The sequence below is a fragment of the Hippocampus comes genome, unplaced genomic scaffold (genome assembly GCF_001891065.2).
Source record: "Hippocampus comes isolate QL1 unplaced genomic scaffold, H_comes_QL1_v1.1 scaffold282, whole genome shotgun sequence".
Taxonomy (NCBI): domain Eukaryota; kingdom Metazoa; phylum Chordata; class Actinopteri; order Syngnathiformes; family Syngnathidae; genus Hippocampus; species Hippocampus comes.
Genome location: NW_017806073.1, coordinates 147,267 through 168,483, shown reverse-complemented (window position 1 = coordinate 168,483; position 21,217 = coordinate 147,267). Strand labels below are relative to the sequence as shown.

At 40.2% G+C, this 21,217-nt stretch overlaps 1 protein-coding gene across 1 annotated transcript in view; it reads right to left on the bottom strand.

Moving 5' to 3' along the window:
• The window catches only part of LOC109530548 (ephrin type-B receptor 1-like), a 133,719-nt gene that overhangs the window by 9,929 nt on the left and 102,573 nt on the right, over nucleotides 1–21,217 (bottom strand). The window contains exons 10-16 of the mRNA XM_019894381.1: nucleotides 20,542–20,707; nucleotides 20,155–20,260; nucleotides 18,125–18,186; nucleotides 16,502–16,699; nucleotides 6,924–7,171; nucleotides 1,224–1,291; nucleotides 580–727 (exon numbers count right to left, since the gene is read on the bottom strand). Of these exons, the coding sequence (XP_019749940.1) occupies nucleotides 580–727; nucleotides 1,224–1,291; nucleotides 6,924–7,171; nucleotides 16,502–16,699; nucleotides 18,125–18,186; nucleotides 20,155–20,260; nucleotides 20,542–20,707 (996 nt within the window). The remainder of the gene's footprint in view (nucleotides 1–579; nucleotides 728–1,223; nucleotides 1,292–6,923; nucleotides 7,172–16,501; nucleotides 16,700–18,124; nucleotides 18,187–20,154; nucleotides 20,261–20,541; nucleotides 20,708–21,217) is intronic.

The following is a 21,217-nucleotide window of genomic DNA, read 5'->3' as shown; positions in this document are numbered from 1 at the left end:
GGGCAAAAAACGATGATGACGCTGAATTTTTTGGGGGGGGTCTAAAAACGAATTAGGGCATTTACATGGAAAACACATCACTTACATTTTCTAGCTAAGAAATTTCTTCCAGAGCCAATTAATTTCGTAAGTAGAGGTACCACTGTACTGGCAACTGTGACAACAACTACATGTGAGTCCACCGTGTAACTGTGTTCTGTGTTGGGTATTATTTATGTTCACTATGCAGTTTATGGTTGACTATCCTAAAGGTAGAAAAGCGCCATACAGGTGAGGCTCATTTATCATTTAACTCCAAGACATTTCTAATTGGCTCATCTCACTTTTTCCTCAGTCATGATGGGAATCTCTTCTTTGGGATTTTGCAACAAAATATTCCCAAAGTCACCACTTGTGGTTGGTCACAATTTGGTCACTCATTTATCAAGACTAAAACTTACATGAGCTTCAGTGACATTTCAAGGATGGTGGGCAATACAGAGCACATCATTCAATCATGAATCTCGACTGTGTGTGTGCGTGTGCGTGTGCGTGTGTGTGTGTGTGTGTGTGTGTGTGTGTGTGTGTGTGTGTGCTCACCAGGGAGCTTGTATAGGTAGGATCAGAAGTATCTTCCTCCAGATAACGAGACAAGCCAAAGTCGGACACCTTACACACCAGGTTACTGTTAACCAGGATGTTGCGAGCAGCCAAGTCTCTGTGAACGTAACTCATCTCTGCCAGGTACCTGCAACCAACGTGATTTATTATCAGAACATGCATTATCTTGTGCCAGCTACTTGGGCCACCACAAACGTGTAATGGGATTTTATGTGCTTACGATTCCGTGTCATCTTTGCTTGAAATAGAAATGGGTTTTAAGGCTTTTGAACACGTACACATTGGATTTCGACCCAGCAGGCAGCTTAGGTGTGTTTATGTGAACGAACTATCTGACTGAGTACAGAGGAATACAGGGCAATACCATGGTTACAGTGTGTGTTTCTGTACACCCACAGAATGTTGGAGCTGCTCTTTAGAGGCTACTGATGTGTGTGGGGTTGAGCCCGACAAACGACCAGATTGCATCTGTGATCACCACATGAAATCTCATCTCAATGGAATTGCTTTGGTTACATGTAAATGTCATTTGACATAACTGAATCATTTTTTTTAAAAAACACCCTTTTTTTCATCTTGATGATGAATGGGTTTGTACAGAAGAAATGTGGGCGTGAGTATACCTCATTCCAGAAGCGATGCCTCTCAGCATACCAACCAGCTGGATCACTGGGAATTGCCCGTCATTTTGCTGCAAGAGCATGAAGCAAGAGAGGAGTCTTTTTCTTGTTGGTTATCAGACGCGTAACAAAAGGTCTCATGTCTAGCGAGTACATTCAACCCTTTCATGCACCCTGTAACCCGAGAACATGATAAGCTGTCCACTGCAGTAAGCGCTGTCCCTGAAATGGTTAAGCAAAAGTGAGCTGGTACAAGGCTAGAGACAAAAAAAAAAAATCATTTACACTCACATTCACATCTAGGGTCAATTTAGAGCAGGGGTCACCAATGTGGAGTGCACGGACACCAGGTTGCCCCCAAAGACCACATGAGTCTGTTCTAAAAATATATCACCAGTGAATTGACATTGTGATTTCTTCGCAATATTGTATAAGTGATCATTTGAATTGTAAACACTTGATGGACATTATAGAAATAGATTGCTGGATATTGATATTTATCTGTTTGACAGTTTTAGTGAGAAATGATTGACATGACCAATGTCTTCATATCTTCAATCAACAATAACAAGTGGTGTTCCGATTCGATTGTGATCGGCCAATTTCCGTGGAAAAGTACATCATTAGCATGTCACACAGACCCCTTCATTGCAGATCACATAAAACCGTTCACCTGCAGCTTTTTTAAAATTTTGTGCATGCAAATACTTGTTTTTCTACTTTCTTCCCTCCAAATTTTGCTGCTGTAAATTGTGAATTTCTCCATTGTTACACAAATAAAGGTTTTCTTATCTTACTTTGCAGCCTGTAGCCAACTAAAGACCAGCGTGTGTGCAGTGCAGTGTCTCCTCCCCCATTTCTTCACACGACACGGTTCAGACCAAACCAGTAACTGAATTACAATGTATGTTTGTGCATTTTCTGAGCTGTCGATTTTAAAGACTGTTCTGTTTATTTTTGTTTTTTTAATAATATGGAATAAGATGGAAATTTGCGTGGTAAAATCTGATTCATCATTTATTAAATAAAAAAAATAACAGAGTCATCGATTATTAAAATAACCATTAGTGAGCAGCTTTAATATTGAAAAACATGCAGAGAATCCATGTGATCGGTATCAGAATCTGTGTCGGCCAATCTGACACATGGATGATTGGTGTCGGAATTGGCAGCATAAACCCTGATCGGAACATCCCGAATAAAAACTAATAATAACATGATTAAAGGTAATTTGAGCAAATATGATATTTCGGAGGCCGCCCGGTGGTCCAGTGGTTAGCGTGTCGACCTCACAGTGCAGAGGTACTGGATTCAATTCCAGCTCCGGCCTCCCTGTGTGGAGTTTGCATGTTCTCCCTGTGCCTGCGTGGGTTTTCTCCGGGTACTCCGGTTTCCTCATACATGCTGATTGAACACTGTAAATTGTCCCAAGGTGTAAGTGTGAGCGCGAATGGTTGTTTCTTTCTGTGTGCCCTGCGATTGGCTGGTACCCGGTTCAGGGTGTCCCCGGCATACTACCCGAAGACAGCTGGGATCGGCTCCATCACCCCCTGCGACCCTAGTGAGGATAAAGCGGTTCGGAAAATGAATGAATGAATGTTATTTCGGAAGTGTGTATCCAAGTTTACAGGTTAAAAGGGAAGTGCCCAATGAAGGTTGATTACACCGGTAGAAAAAAAACAAAACTGCAATTTGAATTATTTTCAGAAGGAATTAATCATCTATAAATCATTTTCAGCATATTGTGTGTTTGGACAGGTCACTGACCCAAGTACCTCAGGCAAAATGCATGTACATGTATGCTTAAAACATGCATGACAACACCCTACCGACATATTTCATATTTTGTTCCACTTTATTGTTCTTGGAAGTAGTTTTGTTGACTATCCGGGATGAATAACTAATTCCTATCTTTGTCATGAATTTGCTGTGTATCACTGCAGGGGTGCGCAAACTCTCGGATTTTCTCCAAAAGATTTTCTCAAAAGTACAATGCCGAACCTCTGTTGGGTAGACAACAAAGTGATGGTGCAACTATGTTGCATATTTGAAGTTTGTGTATTTGAGTGTATGTCTTCCAATTCACTTTGTGTATCATGTTGCATCTTTGATCCTGTCTCACATGCATGCGCGCACCAATACACTCCCAAACGCACATGCACACAGGCACACACACTTTACAGTAGATAGATTTTGTTCACTCCAAAATGGTCAGATGACCACACCAACAGTGGTCTTGATCATTGTGTGTGTGTGTGTGTGTGTGTGTGTGTGTGTGTGTGTGTGTGTGTGTGTGTGTGTGCGTGCATGCGCGTCAGGAGATGAAACCTGAGTCAAAACAGGTCACACTGTGAGAAGTGGGCATCAAACAGTTTTTCCCTCTGTTTTGAGCAGTGCCTAGAAAGGGGATCAAACGGACGTACTGACGGACAGACGGCGTGCTGGCAGGACAGGGAGGAAAAAAAAACACAAGAGAAAAGGTAGTGGGAAAAAAAAGAGCAGGAGGTTGCTTCTTTCTTTTGTCTTTTTCTGGAAAAGCTGCTGAGCCCCTCCTTGCCCATCTGTTTCTCTATGGGGGTGTATTTCTTTGTGCCCATGTCAGTTCCACCCAGAAAATAAAGAAATTGCAATCAATTGTTCACTGAACTCATCCTACGATGCGGAAGGCTTTTTTTTTTTTTTTTTTAAAATAAATAGCAAATACAAATGACAAGGTGGATTCAAACTAAATCTGCTTGTGCACACAAAAGTGAAATCGTAGTTCTTTTAGTCACTAACAGTAGCATCAAGATGTCATTCCTTTTCATGCTGATGATAGCAAGAAAATGTTTTGTTATAATAACTTTAAATTTCTCAGGTTGTCTATGTTTAAGTGTGTTAGTACATACCGTACATGGAGTAACGGACACAATATTCATATTTTTATAGAGAATCTGATGAGGGCTTTGAAATCACATCCATTACACTGACTGTCATATACAATACAGTGAAGGATCTCGGACACTAATATCTGCACAGACCTGGCCCGTGACCTAATTTTATGTCACCTGCTAAGGCAAATCATCTTGACTTCACAATTCTTGCAAAACACTGAGGTACGAGATATTTCGGCATGTTTGCTGTTACCAGTCCCTCCTTTAACCCTTTCATTCACAAATAATGATAACCTGTAACCTGATAAAATGATAAGCTGTCTGCTGTCCGATGTCCCTGAAATGGTTAAAATAATTTGAATAGTTGAACAAAGAATTATTTACTGGTTTCTAATTTCAAAACCTTCAAATTGTTGTGTACAGTAATCCCTCGTTTATCGCGGTTAATGGGGACCAAAACCACCCGCGATAAACGAAAATCCGCGAAGTAGCGTCCAATTAACATAAACAGGTAAAAAAAAAGATTTTTTTTTTAAGTCCGCAAACGGTCCGCGAGAAGCTGCAAAACAACAGTGAGTCACATCGAGCAACATATACAGTACTGTACTCCATGTATATTTAAAAAAAAAAAAAAAAAAAAATTTACATGTTTGAAAAAATCTGTGATGCACTGAACCCGCGATAAACGAACCGCAAAGTAGCGAGGGATCACTGTATATGTGAAATTATAACGTTAACCATACATTTATATGGGTGCATGATGGCAATCAGAGGCAAACCATTGACACCCCTCGTGTACTTTCTTTTGAAACGCTTGACTGTCAAAGCCAGCAGCTGTTTGGCCCAGCTCGAGCAAAGCCATCCAATTTCTTGCTGCCACAAACAAACCAACGAATGAGTTGCCCCCAAAGGTGAAACCCAACACAGTTTGAAAAGCTTAATAAAGCTAAAGAGTTACCCCAGCAGCTAAAAGAGATGTTCAAAGTGCTGCCAAAGAACTTTAAAGGCGTTGTTAAACTGATGATAGACTCATCAAACTCAAGACCGGAAGTGTTAGCGACGGAGGTTCAGGAGACAACCTTGACAATATAAAAACTGCCAACAGCCAACGATACAACTCACTGCAGTCAGATGTGTTTCAGGTCTGTGACAGTCTGATGGCTGTAACAGACAAGATGGAATATCTAGTCCATCTAGGAGCAACTACCTGGTGATTGATGGAATGGAGTCACCGCATGAGACCTGGGTTATGACAGAAAAAAAACGTAAAAAAAAAAAAAATGGAGATGGCTCATGGAAAGTTGGATTACAAAGACTGTGATGCATCATGATTAAATTCGTGTGGTACAAAGACAGACTCTACAATTCTGTAATGCATCAAATCTCTAAAAATGCACCCAGATTTACATAGTGGGGACCTGACAGGAACTGTGAGGAGGAAGACGAAAGAACTAATCCCGGAACTAATGCTAAAATCTGCAGGAGAGAAAGGAGAGATTGCCTATCTCCAAGAAACAAATTGATCATTCATTCCCCTACGAGTGCACCAAATCCACCAAGACACTCATGAATAGGCTTGCATGATCTTGAAAAAAACAGACTATTCACTTAAGTCAAACGAGGAGCAACTAACTGTTTTCAGTTCCTTTGCATTGGCCATGATGCACAAATTGTTAAGTTGAGCATTGCTTGATGTGTATTATGAAAAAAACAATTGTGTCATTTCACACCACATTTTATGATCCAATGAAATATTTTTTTCTTTTCAGGTTAAAAAATTAGCAGACTCAATGTATTCTTAGCTAATTAATTGTAATGAGTGTGTACTGTACTGTACATATTTTTAAAGTCATGTAATGTTATTAATTCCCCTAGATATAGTTCTCCGATTGGAAGGCAATGCACATCTACAGTTGCATCTGATTGGTTAAAGTCAGATCAAAGCATCCAATTACATAATATTGCAGACCTTTTTGATACGCGTACTGCACAGACCATTATTGTCATGTTGATATTTTTTTCGATATATTGAGAAGCCCCTATACAGGATATAGAACTATACACGCACACATAAACACTTGCAGGACAAGAGCCCACAATAAAAATTGGTATTTGCAGAAAAACGTATCTATTCGCTGTTTTGGGGCTTGATATAAACAGATGGCAATGTGCAGTTCACATAACCTTGGTCGCTGTGGATTTATAACGAGTACTTTGAAAATTACAAGAGCGTCATATCATCTTATTATGTACTGGTGCTCAGGGTGTGTAACACATCAACCCTCCTAAAGAGTGCCAGTTTTTTTAACCAGAATTATTCCCCAAATTATCCAGGTTTGCCTTTGTTAATTCGCACAACTCATTACTTGCCTCCAATTGTGCTCATATTGTCATGGTACCACTGGTGAGAAAGGACACTGTATGTTTCTTTAATTATGCATATCCAGTCATTCTCTTCTAATTGTGGAACAATTTTTACATGATGGCCCATGCAAATAAATGACAAAAATTAGTTGCAACTCACTTTCACTAAAGGGAATTTTTGACTGTGTCAAATTTGTCTCTGGTGACGTTATTTCATACGTGGCCAAGCACTTATGGTGGACTAAGACAATAGTTTTTGTCTAATTGACAAAAGTGCTTCATTGTCTGGTAGCATCGACCAATTTTCACAATTTACGGAAAAGCTCTGGCCCAATCTCCCTTAAATAGCGGGGGTTCACTGTCTGTGTCAGGTATTTCACGATTTTTCCTGATGCTTTAGCAATGTTCGTACGTTCACAACAAATGTGTGCATGACGCAAAGAAATAATCATTTTGTGAAACTTACCCTGAGAAATGAGTCAAGAGCTCCATTTTCCATGAATTCTGTGATAATCATCGTTGGCCTGCTCTTGGTCACCACGCCTTCCAACCGAATAATATTTGGTTGGTCAAATTGGCCCATGATTGATGCCTCAGACAAAAAGTCCCGCCGCTGCCTCTCAGTGTAGCCCACTTTCAGAGTCTTGATGGCAACGGGAATTTCTCTTTTCCCCACAGGTTTTAGTCGGCCTTTGTACACCTCTCCAAACTCGCCTGGAAGAGAATACATGATGTGGCTCAAAATCCAAACTTTTCCACAGAGAGAAATCAACATGCTTGAAGCGAAAATAGATGGATTCTAACCACTGCTGAGTTCTGCATTGTGGCTCAAGTCATAAAAGAGGGAACTTTTCTCTCTGAATCACATATACTTGAGGGCTGCTATGACATGAAATGCCATATTTCTTTTTTAGGTCAGGGGCTAGTGTGAACATGTGCAATGGTGGCTACAAGTGTGTTAACAAATCACCCACCGCACCCGAGACAAATTTGATGGTCAAAAATTCCCTTTAGAGAAAGTGAGGTGCAACTAATTTTTTTCATTTATTTGCATGGGCCATAATGTAAAAATTGTGGGAGGAAACCGGAGTACCCGGAGAAAAACCACGCAAGCACAAGGAGCTGGAATCGAAGCCTGCCAGTTAGCTGAAGAATGTATTTTAAAATTCTGTTACTGGTCTATAAATCACTGAATGGTTTGGGTCCTGAGTACATTAACAAAATGCAAATTGAAAATAATGATACTCGATCATAATAATGATCATCATAATGATACAAACCATTTATTTCGACGAGGGTTGCGGGAGCGCTGGAGCCTATGCCAGCTATCTTCGGGCAGTAGGCAGGGGACACCCTGAACCGTTTGCCAGCCAATTGGAGGGCACACAGAGATGAACCCACCATTCGCGCTCACACTCACACATACGGACAATTTAGAGTGTTCAATCAGCCTGCCATGCATGTTTTTGGAATGTGGGAGGAAACTGGAGTAGCTGGAGAAAACCCACGCAGGTACGGGATTAATATGCAAACTCCACACAGGAAGGCCGGAGCTGGAAACGTACTCGGTACCTCTGCACTCTGAGGTCGATGAGCTCACCACTCGGCCACCGGGCCGCCCTTGTTCATTCTGTTTTTGACGTAAATAAAATGTTTTTTGCCCTTCGCATTAGTCAAAAAATAAAATAAAATACAATACACAAATACGATTCTTTTGTGAATGGATGGTTGAGGGCGCGGAGGCGCAACTTTTGCCTCTCAGTTCCAAGGCAATAATTTCTATTATATTTTATATTTTTTATAATATTTTATAATATTCTCAGAATATTTTCCGCCTTTGAGACATCTGACAAGGCTAAAAATAGATTAGCTCTTGGGCTCAAATTGTAGACTACGGCAGCAAAGAATAACTCAGGAGTGAAGGAGATTGTTTTTGCTGGAATGTCTTTTTTTTGCGCAGCTGATCAATTATGTCATTTATAGATCAGGTAAATTAGGACATTAGATATGTGATTAAGCATAAAATGCTGTCGACCGATTTTGACCAGCTCATTCAGATCAGTGTAAAATCTACTCGTTAGATGATGGAGGTCTACTTCATGAATATATTGTGTAACATGTACACAACACATCCGTCCATCCATTTTATCGTGCTTTTGTCCTGGGCTGAGATGGAGCTTGTCCAAAAGAAGCGAGAATATGAAGTTGTTTTTTTTCTCCTCAGGGTGTGTTCTTCTTTTATCTTCCATCCACTATCAATTGTTCAGCTTTCCCTGACCCATGCTTCTCTTATTTTAGCATTTGTCAAAAGGTTGAATACTTCTGAGAGGCTGCAACACTGAGAGAGATGAGGAAACATGTGAATGGAGTACTGTATACAGTATATATACAAAAAAAACAAACAAACAAACAAAAAGAAAAAAACCCAAGGTAAGCAATGTCTATTGTTAAATCATCCCTGCTTCTGTTTTTCTTTGCTGTCTTCAAGGGTTCCGTTGCTGCAATCTCTGGCTGAGGTAAGAAACTTTGCCCCGAGAGAAATACGAAATACTAAAATGTTTTACTGTTATTCAAAGTCGCTCAACTAACCAAAGGACATCCCTTCAAGGGGTTAAGTTCTAGATGTGTTTCATGGCTTCCAGCAGCCAAAAAGGAATTTTGTAGATTCACTTTTGGTCCAGCAGCATCGGGGTATACAGAGTACTGTATACATTTGCAGAGAGGGAAAAAAAAAACGGCCGCTAGTTAGCCTTGAGTTGGAGTCAGTTTAAGGCAGTAAACCACTCTCTTAGTTTGTGTTCAAATAAGAAAGGTTTTTCAAAAGCAATCGAAATATCAGATGTAAGTCTTATCATATGCATTTATAATCCAAGTGATATGCCGTAGAAACAAAAAATAGGTTTTCTAAAGTGAAATGATTGATTTGACAAATATTTCTACGCTGCACAAGACTTCTCTCTGTCATCTTCACCATCTGAAAGTCACACAAGCACAAAGCATTAACCTTGAGATTCATTTGTTCAATACTCCAATTGATGGTTCACTCTCACACTAGTGCAGTGGTTCTTAACCTTGTTAGAGGTACCGAACCCAACCAGTTCATATGCACATTCACCGAACCCTTCATTACTGAAAAATAAAAATGATTTTTGACAAATTCAAGACATAAAAAAATGCATTTTTTAAAAATGGAAAAAAAAGTAAATTACAATTACTATAAGTATAAAGTATACATTTTTTAAAATTGTGCACAAAATGAACCAGCCAGTTATGGCCAAGCGAGCGTGTCATCACTAATTGACACGTTGAGTCAGGTGTGTCTTATCCTCCATGGCAGAGGCTCTGTTGAACCCCTGAGACTGATTCACCGAACCTCTAGGGTTCGATCGAACCCAGGTTAAGAACCACTGCACTAGTGTTATTATTATTATTATTATTATTATTATTATTATTATTATTATTATTATTAATGTTATCATGTAAAACTTATTTTTAAGTATTTTGCAGACACTTTGTGAACACGAATTATGAGCTCAGCAGAAATGAAAAATAGGATAATATCCGTGTCAACAGTACATCTGACAATACAGAAGATGAGGGTGTATGATGGTGTAGCATGAGGAGGTTCCCTTAAATTGGAGTTATACTATATATCCGCATTACCATTCCATAGATGGGGCATATTCTAGGAAACTGACTTTAATTGCTTGTATACAAATACGTAGTTAGTTATCTAAAGTGCCCGTCCACCTTTGTCAAGTGTGAAATTAAACAACCAAGTAAATCATATCTGCCTTTTTCTGAAAATGAGGAAGTGTTTCTAAATGTTGCTAAATTCTAGCATCAGAATTCTGTGCTGCAAATCGGCCAGTGTTCAAAGTTTGGGGACAGTCTTAAAAACAGTTGCATTAACACCACTCAGGAATAAAATATCCTTTTTAGTCTAGATTCTACGGAAGCATGGAGCTGCTATTGTGGAGTAAAAATATTTCGACTTGCATATATGTTCGAACGTACTTGCAAGTACATTGGAATGCCCTTGCAAGGACATTCAAACATACTCTCAAATATGTAATGTAAATCATGCACTGCAGCCGTAATGAAACCATAAATTAACAATTTTTACTTAATTTTCAAACATACTGGTATTAGTATAATTAGAAAAGATTTAAGGTTTTTTTTTTTTACCATAGTGACACGGAGTATGCACACGCGGAAGTCAAAAGCCTGTGGCATTGTGGGAAAAACATGCAAAACATACATCATGTACTGCAGACATAATAAATCCATAAAATTATAAATGAACAATGTTTACATTTTTAATTTTTGAATGTAATGGTATAATGTTGATCAAATGCTAAAAATGAACAAAACAAAAAAACATTTTTTGACTCGCACATGTGCAAGTCAATACCACGTTTGTAAAATGCCACCTTTGTAGCATTTGCGAGGATGTTCGAACGTATTTGCGGGTAAGTTTGGATGTACTTACAAGTACGTTCGAAAGTACTTGCGAGTTCGATCTAATGCATTTAAAAAGTTCGAACGTAAACGGAAGTACAGTACATTTGAATGTATTTGCCATTCAAAATATTTTTTCTAAACAGTTTTCTTCCGCATCATTTTCCTCCTTGCTCTCAAGATGGACTCAAAATTCCCTCGGAAAGACAAAACTTTCACATGATGGTATTTGATGAAAAAAAATTGACTCATCATTTGGTGTGTACTTGAGTTTTCTATTTAATATTTTTGAAATCAGATAGGTCCATAATTGTATTTTGTGTGACATCACGTGGTCACATAGGCTACACGGCCAATCGGGTTAACATGTATTTAACATGCTTTGGTTGAAGCAGGTTTATGTACGCATTGGTGATCCTCAGGGGTCAATTTGACCCCAAGCTATTTTAGCTGCAATTAAACATGTCTGTGTGTGTGTGACCGAACATCCCCACACCTGCAGGTGCAGAATTGATACTTTTGATACATTACAGTGGGTGGGGAAAAGAACTAATTCTGAGAGAACTTTGACAGTGGACGACTCGGTGGGCGAGTGGTTCGCGCATCAAGCTCAGAGCGCAGAGGTCTTGGGTTCGATCCCGTCTCCGGCCTTCCTGTTTGGAGTTTGCATGTTCTCTCCGTGCATGCATAGGTTTTCTCCGGGTACTCCGGTTTCCTCCCACGTTGGAAAAACATGCATAGCAGGCTGATTGAACACTCTAAATTTTCCCTCGTAACTCACACCGAGGGAAAATTGGCGACCGGTTCAGGGTGTCCCCCGCCTACTGCCCGAAGACGGCTGGGATATGCTCCAGCACCCTCTGCCATTATTGTGAGGAGAAGCAGATCAGAAAATGGATGGCTGTAACTTTGACAGTTTCCCACAAGGACAATAGTTGTTCATGCAAAATAAGGGAGAAGCAACCAAGCTTGCACAACAGTCCTCCACCTGAATCATTCCACATTGTGCTCTGTGCATACTGCAATCTGCATGCTCTCTCACTTGAAAATGTCCTCTGGGAAAAAGGTTTAGTGTCCATGAGGATGTGGAACAGCTCTTTGCTAGTGAAAGTGATTATATAGGCGAATGAGGACCCTGATTTTGAAGCAATCTCACCTGATGAGTGAAAATATTGACCCTCCTGTTGTCTCTCAACCATCAGAAAACACGATCCTTTTCCAAAAATGGAAAGATAATATGATAACAATCCAGACCCTCACGTGACTGTTAATGAGTGCTAGGTTGCATTTGGTGAACTGTGTCCATTTCGACCATAGATGCCAAGAAAGCCTGCCTATATGGCACCAAAATATGGAAGGAGAACTTTTCTGGAGCAGCTGGGAAATGCACCGGTGTAACCTCATATTTTGAGAAGACGCTGCCTTAAAAGAGCATCAATAGCTGCTTCATCGATTTGTGAGGGCTATACAGAGATAAACACCCCAACTCCTCCGTTGCTACAAAAACATGGCCAGTGTCTCTCTCACACACACACACACACACACACACACACACACACACACACAAACAGAATTTCCCCAAACCCACCCAAAAAAATGTCTGCCATTGCCGGTCGCAAGCCCGGATAACTAAAGAGGAAGGGCGAGTGAGACTTTATGAGTGAGACAAATATGAGACAAAAAAAGGAGATAAAAATCATTAATTATAAATATTCATGAGGGCAGAGGGAAGGGTGAGGAAAAGCGTTTACCAACATTATCTCAATATGTTGGGAATATATCACATCAATATATGGTTCATTCGCTATGAGTCATGCTGCACACCCCAAATTAGAAAAGATTGAGATGAATGTTTAAGACCGTAACTCTAAAACTGAAAATTTGACCTGATGGTGGCATGACAGGAAAGATCATTTCATCAGCAAAAATAATAGATTTCATCCTCTTGTGGCTATTCATACTGCCAGAAAACTTCAGAAGAGTTGTATGAAAACCTTTTAAGATACATTAATTATAATTTAAAAGTTTGACCCGATGGTGGCGGGGGAGGACAGGTCAACTCACTGATAAGGTTTATGATCAAGGGGGTATTTAAGTAGTCAACAAATAAACAAAGTGCCTGACACAAAAACTGGGTAAAAAAATTAAAGTCCATCATTTTTTTAGAGCCAAATGTCCCTGGGGTCAAATTGACCCCAAGGGTAAAATGTGCCAGTACTACTTGAGGATAATCGGAGGGATAAGGGACCTGTAAACTGTTTTAAATTGTTTTAAAAATATGTATAATAGCTGAATATAGTTCCCTGAAAGGATTTAGGTTTTTATTTGAATTGTTTGACTTTCTCTTTTTTTTTTTTTTTTTTATCTGTTTGTTTGAAGTTTCACTTTGTACTTATGATAGCTCAAATGCAAAACTACAATTTTGTGCAACACATCAAACACAATTTTACACGTACATTGCAAGCATTGACACAACTTATTATCCTTAGGTGGATGTCTCAGCATAAATGAAAGCAAATCTCTCTCAGCTTCAAAGCACACGAAAATAATTGGAATTGCTTGTTCCCGCCTCATGCTCACTGACATGTAAAATTGGTTTATTTCGTCTACTGTTATCTGCCGTTTCAAGTGACGGGCTGTCTCTTGGAAGGTGCAACAAGCATTGCCAGTGTGTCTTTTGAAAGCATTGGGAAGAATATATAGTGGAACCTTAAAATGACGATTATTAGTGACAAATGAAGACTTTGCAATAAAAGTCACCTAGACAAACTTTTCGGGGAATTTATTGAAAAACTTAGTGACCGTCTCCATAATTACTGGCTGGCAAATCCTTTTCATCCTACATTTAATTGAATACACAACAAAAACAACATGTTAAAAGAACTTGAAGTAAGTTTTCATATAGTTTCTAATCCACTTATCCTCACAAGGGTCACGAGAGTGCTGAGCCTATCCCAGCTAGCTTGGGGCAGTAGGCGGGGCATACCCTGAATTGGTTGCCAGCCAGTTGCAGGGTACAATGCAATACAATACAATACATCCTGATTTATATAGCGCTTTCACAACAGCTCAAGCTGTAACAAAGCGCTTAACAAAACAGTTAGCATAAAGAGATGGTACACAGAGACGAACAACCATGCACGCTCACGCTCACACCTAGGGACAATGTAGACCAGGGGTGTCAAACTCATTTCACATGGTGGGCCACATACGGCCTCGGTAGATGTCAAGTGGGCCGGACCATTAAAATGATACAATACTTTGCTATAAATAACCAAAACAATCTGTCTTTCCTTTGTTTTGGTATAAAGAAGCACAAGAACATTAGGAAAATGTTGAAATTTAATGAACATATCTTTTACAAAACATTTCATGAAGCACCTTACTTTTCCTTCGACAAATGTGCAATTTACTTTTATCATTCACGTATATGCATTGCAACTGATCCCACTGATTGTACAAACTTTAACAAGTAAAGGGTATTGAAAAATATAGTAATGCACTTTAAGATTAAACAAGATTCATAAAGAAAGCAAGTTTTAAAGCATTTACACGTGCATATAAAATCTAAATGTAATCCCTGCCTACACCTTACAAACTAAGGAGAGTGCTATTAAATGTGTAAATGTGAGAGTGCTATTGATAGCGTCTGCTGTCATGGGTCTGTCTCAGTGACAGACTGAGGCTGCTGTTGTCTTCTTCTCTGATCAAAACAGTGTCCCCTTGCGGATACTCAATGAATTGCACCTGATTAAAAATATTAATTCTGTGTCTTTAATGCATTTTTTTTCACTTTTACATTATCCTGCGGGCCTGATTGAACCTACTTGCGGGCCGGTTCCGGCCCGCGGGCCGTATGTTTGACACCCCTGATGTAGACTGTTCCATTAACCTGCCATGCATGCTTTTCGACTGTGGGAGGAAACCAGAGTACCCGGGGGAAACCCACGCAGGCACGGGAAGAACATGCAAACTCTACTACACAGGAAGGCTGGAGCTGAAATCGAACCTTGCACTGTGAGGCTGACGCGCTAACTAGTCGATCACCGTGCCAAAAGTAAGTGCCAAAAGTAAGTTTTCAACATTCATAAAATATTTCCATGACGCTTCGGATGAAACATCAACTTACAACTAGTTTAATGGTACCTTTGTCATGGCCTGATTGGGTCCGAATGGCTTTTGCTGGCCCTTTGAGGATGGTGACACAAAGCCTGCCACACAAAAAAAAAAAACCCTCCCAATTTGCTGACTACTTTCCAGGATACCTCCCCCATTCGTTACAAAGACCAAAGTTGTATCGAATTAACGCTGTAAAGGCTGAAGCTGCAAAACAACCAAAGAAAGATAAAAGTTTTGTCTGAAGGGGCCCAAAAATATATATTTATTAAAAGGATAAATATAAATTCAAGAATCAATATTGGTCCGGCTTTCACTTGCTGGTGTGAGCTCAAAGACGAGGAGGGATTTCCGACCGATGCTCCCTTTGCGCTGTTCCTGCAAGACTGGTAAGTAGCTTTTGATGCTCAAATCAAAAAGAGAATTCTATGTTAGCTGTTGGAAATTTGTGTGGTAGCGATAGCCAACAGCTTGATAGTTAGGCGGTTCCACACTAGGGATAAAATGGCAATATCACGACATAAAATTGTCATTGATGTCATGTCACGATATGAACAGCACCGCATCTGTTAAATGGGCCAGGTTATTTTCCATTTGTGCACTTGTCGCACAATCTGGTGGTTTGTTTATGAGTGCAGCTTAATTTGAATTGAGAATCTTCTGGCTGTTTAAGACCCACGCTCATCGCCAAATGAAGGGGAACGCAACACATGTCAGTTGCTCCACAAATTGACTCTATTCGCAAGCTGTGTGTACATTCGTGCCTAAATATTAAGTGTTATTAGTGTTATCAGCTGAACACAGCATTGTGAACTACATAGAAGACCATGATACTTTGTGTCGCTGAGCCAAGAGGAGCAATTGACAATGAAATGACTGGCCAATCCTATTTCTTTGTCACTGCTGTTAGCTACAAAAACACAATATTATGCTTTTTTTTTCCAAAATGATTTAAAAGAAAATATTGTGATAATTATCATATTGTGATGCTTGGACATCATTACATCGCTATTCCACACAACCAGCCATGCAATAAACTTAAAAGTACTGTAGAAAGAAAAAAAAAATGTGATGCGTGCAAACCATAAATATAAAGTTTTAGTTAAGCCAAGATGAATTCCAAATGACAAAAAGCCCCTTAGTAACTCCAAACTTACTGCGACAACAGACTTGCATTGTCATTTTAGCAGTAAATGTAAGATATTCAGAATTATTCATATCGAGTCCTAACCACAGAATTATAACAGTAGAGTAAACAATACAATGTGAAGAATTTTTGATTGGTAGTACTTTCCCTGGGAGACTTAAAAACAATAACGTTTATCAGTTTTATTATCGATAATAAATAATATGATCATAGAATCTCGAAACAAACAAGATTATTGCACGGTACTACGTCCTGAATACTTGTCTGCCAGAGATGATTGACACAATCGTCAATGATGCCAGAATATAAGAAATGCTCACCTGAACCAATGACTTCCTCAATTTTGACACATGAGGGATCAATTTCCTTGGCAAACTCTCGGACAGCCTCATTGGGGTCTTCGTAGGTGAAAGGGTCGATGTAGATCTTGACCCCAGGTGAACTGTGACCATCAGACAGGGTGGGGAATGTCACTGTGGGGGTGGGACCACTAAAAATATCACTTCTCAGCGTCACCTCTGAAAAAGGAGAGAGGATAAGCACAGCTTTATACTTTGGAAATACACTACACATTGTCTGTAAAATTGTCTGTACCTCTAGGATAAAGACAAATCCACAACTGTCTGTAAAGTTCCCTATAATACAATATATCTTTACCCTAAATGATACTATTGGATGTTCGGTAGATCAGAACACATGAGGTCTATATTCCTCTGAGTGAGTGTGTGTGTGTGTGTGTGTGTGTGTGTGTGTGTGTGTGTGTGTGTGTGTGTGTGTGTGTGTATACCCTGTATATATTTTTTGATATTCTGATATCTTACTGAAAATCCTATTGAATAACCGGGCATTCAGATGAAAACAACTCCCAAATGCTTGTTTTTAAACTAAGGCCACTCGCAGTTTTCAAATACTCAAGTCTGTGCTCTAGCTCGTAGAAGCAAGCAGCCGGGAAAGAGATTTGGCCCACTCGTTGTCAATCTAATGGTCCACTGTTGGCCCAGCAAACAGTGACATTCCCCCTCGTGGTCGAAACTAAAGGTTGCAGGTAGGACTTTGACTAGTCTCAAATACAGCAGAAAGTAAATGGCTAGGACTGCATCTGTCTAGGGGTCTTCTCAATAATTTTAGATGAGATTAAAATATAGATTAGGGTCTGTAATTAATTAATCGCAGATTTTTTTTAATCGCATGACAGCACTATCAAAAATATATAAAATATGTTGGCAGTTTCAGATTGTAAAAAAGTATATAATATGTCTCTTTAAATATTTTGTTACATAAACGTTTGAGACAATCACGACACTCAAAAGATGATGGTAACTCTCAAGAAGACTTGTGGACCTGCGTACAGATATTTCAGACAATTCCTCTCCTACAGCTATTGATGGGATTTAGAGAAGGACTCTTCAGAATAGTCCAGTGTTTGCTTTTTAGCTATTCTTGGATGATTTGAGCAATGTGTTTTGGGCATTTGGAGGACCCATGCCTGGAAAGCAATTGTTAGGGCGGGAGCAGCGACCGCTGCAAGGTGCCTATTGTGTGTGTGTGTGTAGAAATCTTCTTTTTCTTCTTCTCCTCATTTACAATTATTCATCCATCCATTATCTGAACTGCTTAGGCTCACAAGGTTCACGGGCGGGCTGAAGTCTGTCCCAGGTGTCACACGATAAAAGATAGCACTGTTTTTGTGGGGTCCTGCATGCATGATTGGTCACTTTTTGTGTTGCTGTTTAAGTGCTGCTTAAGTTTAAGGTTGACGATTTATTACTTTTTAATCCCGTCTCATCTCTTTTAGACACATTCCAAAAATCTATTCAAAACACTGGAACTGATAATAACTACAAAGGGGAGAAGGGCTCCATGTCATCTTCTGTTTGTAGTTCCTATGGATGTAAGGCCTAATTTCCAAATACTGTGTATTTAACATAAACAATTGTTTATACCTCCCCCTGCATTGTACTGCTGCAGCTTATCACCATAAACACTCTCTTTCAACTGCCTTCTCCTGCAGGGGAAAAAAAAGCACATTTTGTAAGACAAGAAGGTAGATAAAACAGCTATACATACAAATGCAAAGGCAGGCTAATTAGTTGGGCTTTTGTTATCTGCAGTTGACTCAATGTCACATTGTGGGACATAAAAAAAATATATCAACAAGGAATGTAGGAATGTATTTGACGTCACTGTTGTGTTTTGCTGACTTTCATCTGGGGCTAGAGCTGAGGGAAATAAAAAACCTGATCTTTGCACTGAAACCTTGCAGGAGACGGCACACAGCCAAATGCTTCAACATACTCAAAAAAAAAAAAAAAAAAAAAAAACTACAATTTTTTTTTAAAGAACTGTGAAGAAAAACCTGTGAACCTGTATCTATCTTATAGTTAAAAAAAAAAAAAACTTGACCAGAGGCACTCATTTTACCAGTCAACACATAATTAACAGGACATATCTATCACAGCAGGACACATGAAGAAGTCTCAAGGACCCACGACTGACATTAAACTGAAAGTCAACCATTTCAGTTTGAAGGGGACAATTTGGGCTGATACTTTTAACAAAACCACCAACTGAAAAGTATGTATGACAAACTAAATCACCATCCAACTGTCAATTCATTCTTTTCTCGTATGTCCAACTTCACTTAGACTCAGTGTCCCTTGCCTCACCGGGACATGGGCGAAGTGCTGCCGGAGGTGCAAGTTGAAACTCTTTCTGACAAATGTTCACAGTAAACCTTCATAATACATTTGGGTCCGTCAGGTTGGACCCGCATCTTTCCACACCATCGGAGCTTAACGCACCACCAGGAGGTGATCAGTTGAGAGCTCAGCTCCTCTCTTCACCCAAGTCTCCAAAACTGAGGCCACAAGTCCGATGACACCACCAAGTCAATCATCGTACTGCAGCCGAGGGTGTTCTTAGTGCCAAGTGCACAGAAGGATACATGTTTGAACATGGTGTTCGTAATAGACAATCCGTGACGAGCACAGAAGTCCAGTAACAACACCGCTAGGGTTCAGATCAGGGAGTGGGGGGTGGGGCATACCTCCCAATCATGCCCTTCCAAGTCTCATTATTATTTTTCACGTTCAAGTGTGGGTACTCTGAGCTGCTATTTGGTGTAGATGCACAAAGAACAGTCAGGAACCATCCCCCATCCCAAGGCGGAGAGAGCCTCTCGTCCACTGGGGTTAACCCCGATGTGCAGGCGCCAAGCCGGAGGGCAATAAGTATACCCACAGATGCTCTGCGCCTTTCATCGTTGGCAACACCAGAGTGGAAGAGAGTCCAACTCCTCTGGAGAGGACGGGTCCCAGAGACCAAGCTGTGTGTGGAGGTTAGTCCGACAATGTCTCATCGGAGCGTCTCTCGCTCACACAACAGTTTGGATTCTTTCCCTGCCAGAGAAGTGACACTCCATGTCCAGAGAGTTATGTGCTTCTTTATCTGGCAATCCGGCAAGATCTCAGTTCACAGGGCACCCGACTGACCTCCCATAGGTGGTCAGCCCATGGGAAGGGTGAACCACATGGCCTTTACTGACTGTGCTTGGCTGGGCCCCATGGGTGCACGCAGCAGGCACTCGCCAGCGAGCCCATCTTCCAGGCCTGGCTCCATGGGTGAAGGGGCGGGGGGGGTGACCCGTGTCTGAGCAAGGCATAATTAAATCCAAAATGTTCATTTATCAGAAGGGGTCTGGCTAAGCAAGTTGTAAATTGCAAAACTTATCAGCCTAATCAATGTAGTGTGAGCAGAATAAGGCGGCCAATCAATGATAGGATTCATCATGAAAAAGGGGCTGGAAGTCTATGTGGATCACTACCTGTAGTTTGAGCTGCCATTATCAAAGATTCCCTTACAAGTCCTAATTACATTTAATGAATTTGAAATTCCTCTTTAATGAGGTAAAATTGACTTTTCCACTGGCATGCATGCAGAGTATGCGGTGCATTCGTGTGCATGGGTGTATCACCTGGTACAAATGATGGCGATGGCAACCAGAGAAACAATACAAACTCCGCCTACTAAGGAGCCTGCAATCAACGAGAGCTGCTGTCCAAGCTCTGATTTGAACTCATCTGCAAAAACATACAAATATTGTTCATTAAAGTGCACTCTAGATGAATTGTTGAAACCCCTAAAATAAGACAAAAATAAATAATTTTGATGCCTGACTAACTGCAGTGTGAACGATATGTTAAATGTGCTTCAAAAGCCCACATACACGTCAGGTAGATTGAAACATTTCCAGAGAGATTTCCAAACGAGTTGAACATCACATATCGCTTGATTGTGCATGTAACTCCCACTCCTCCACACACACCTCCACAGCACTCTCGCAGTGCACCCACACACTTACCGTCAGTGAGTGTTTGGAAGAGCATCTCTTTGCTGTAGGCTCCGTAGCCAGCCACAGTGCGGGCCCTCACCTGGACCACATAGCCGGTGCCTGGCCTCAGCCCCTCCAGAATCACACTGGGTGTCTCGCTCTGAACTACTGAACTATTAAATTCTGAAGGGTGAGACTGTGGGGAAAGAATAGAGAGAGAAGATGTCAGAGAAAGAATACTGACCCTCAACTGAACTTTCCACATCATCAAAAACTATGGTGACCTTCATCTAACGTTCTTTTTGTTGAATTACACTTTAGCTATGTCATGGAATGGAACATATCTCCAAAGAGCAGGACTCGGTGTGACAAATTGGTAAATGGTAGTTTTACTGTGAGTCACACATGAACCCAACTTGCCAGCACACCAGACAGCTACAGCTGATAACTTGGATTTAAATGACAATCCCTCTCGCTGCACAGAGAATTTCTGCTTCATCCTTTGGAAACTGGTTTATGTAATATTAATTTATTCAAGTAGCTCTGTATCGACATCAATTCACTCAGATGAGCAAGTAGTAGAATTGTACCTGATTTGCATGCAATGTATACATATATATATATATATATATATATATATAGAGAGAGAGAGAGAGAGAGAGAGAGAGAGAGAGAGAGAGAGAGAGAGAGAGAGAGAGAGAGAGAG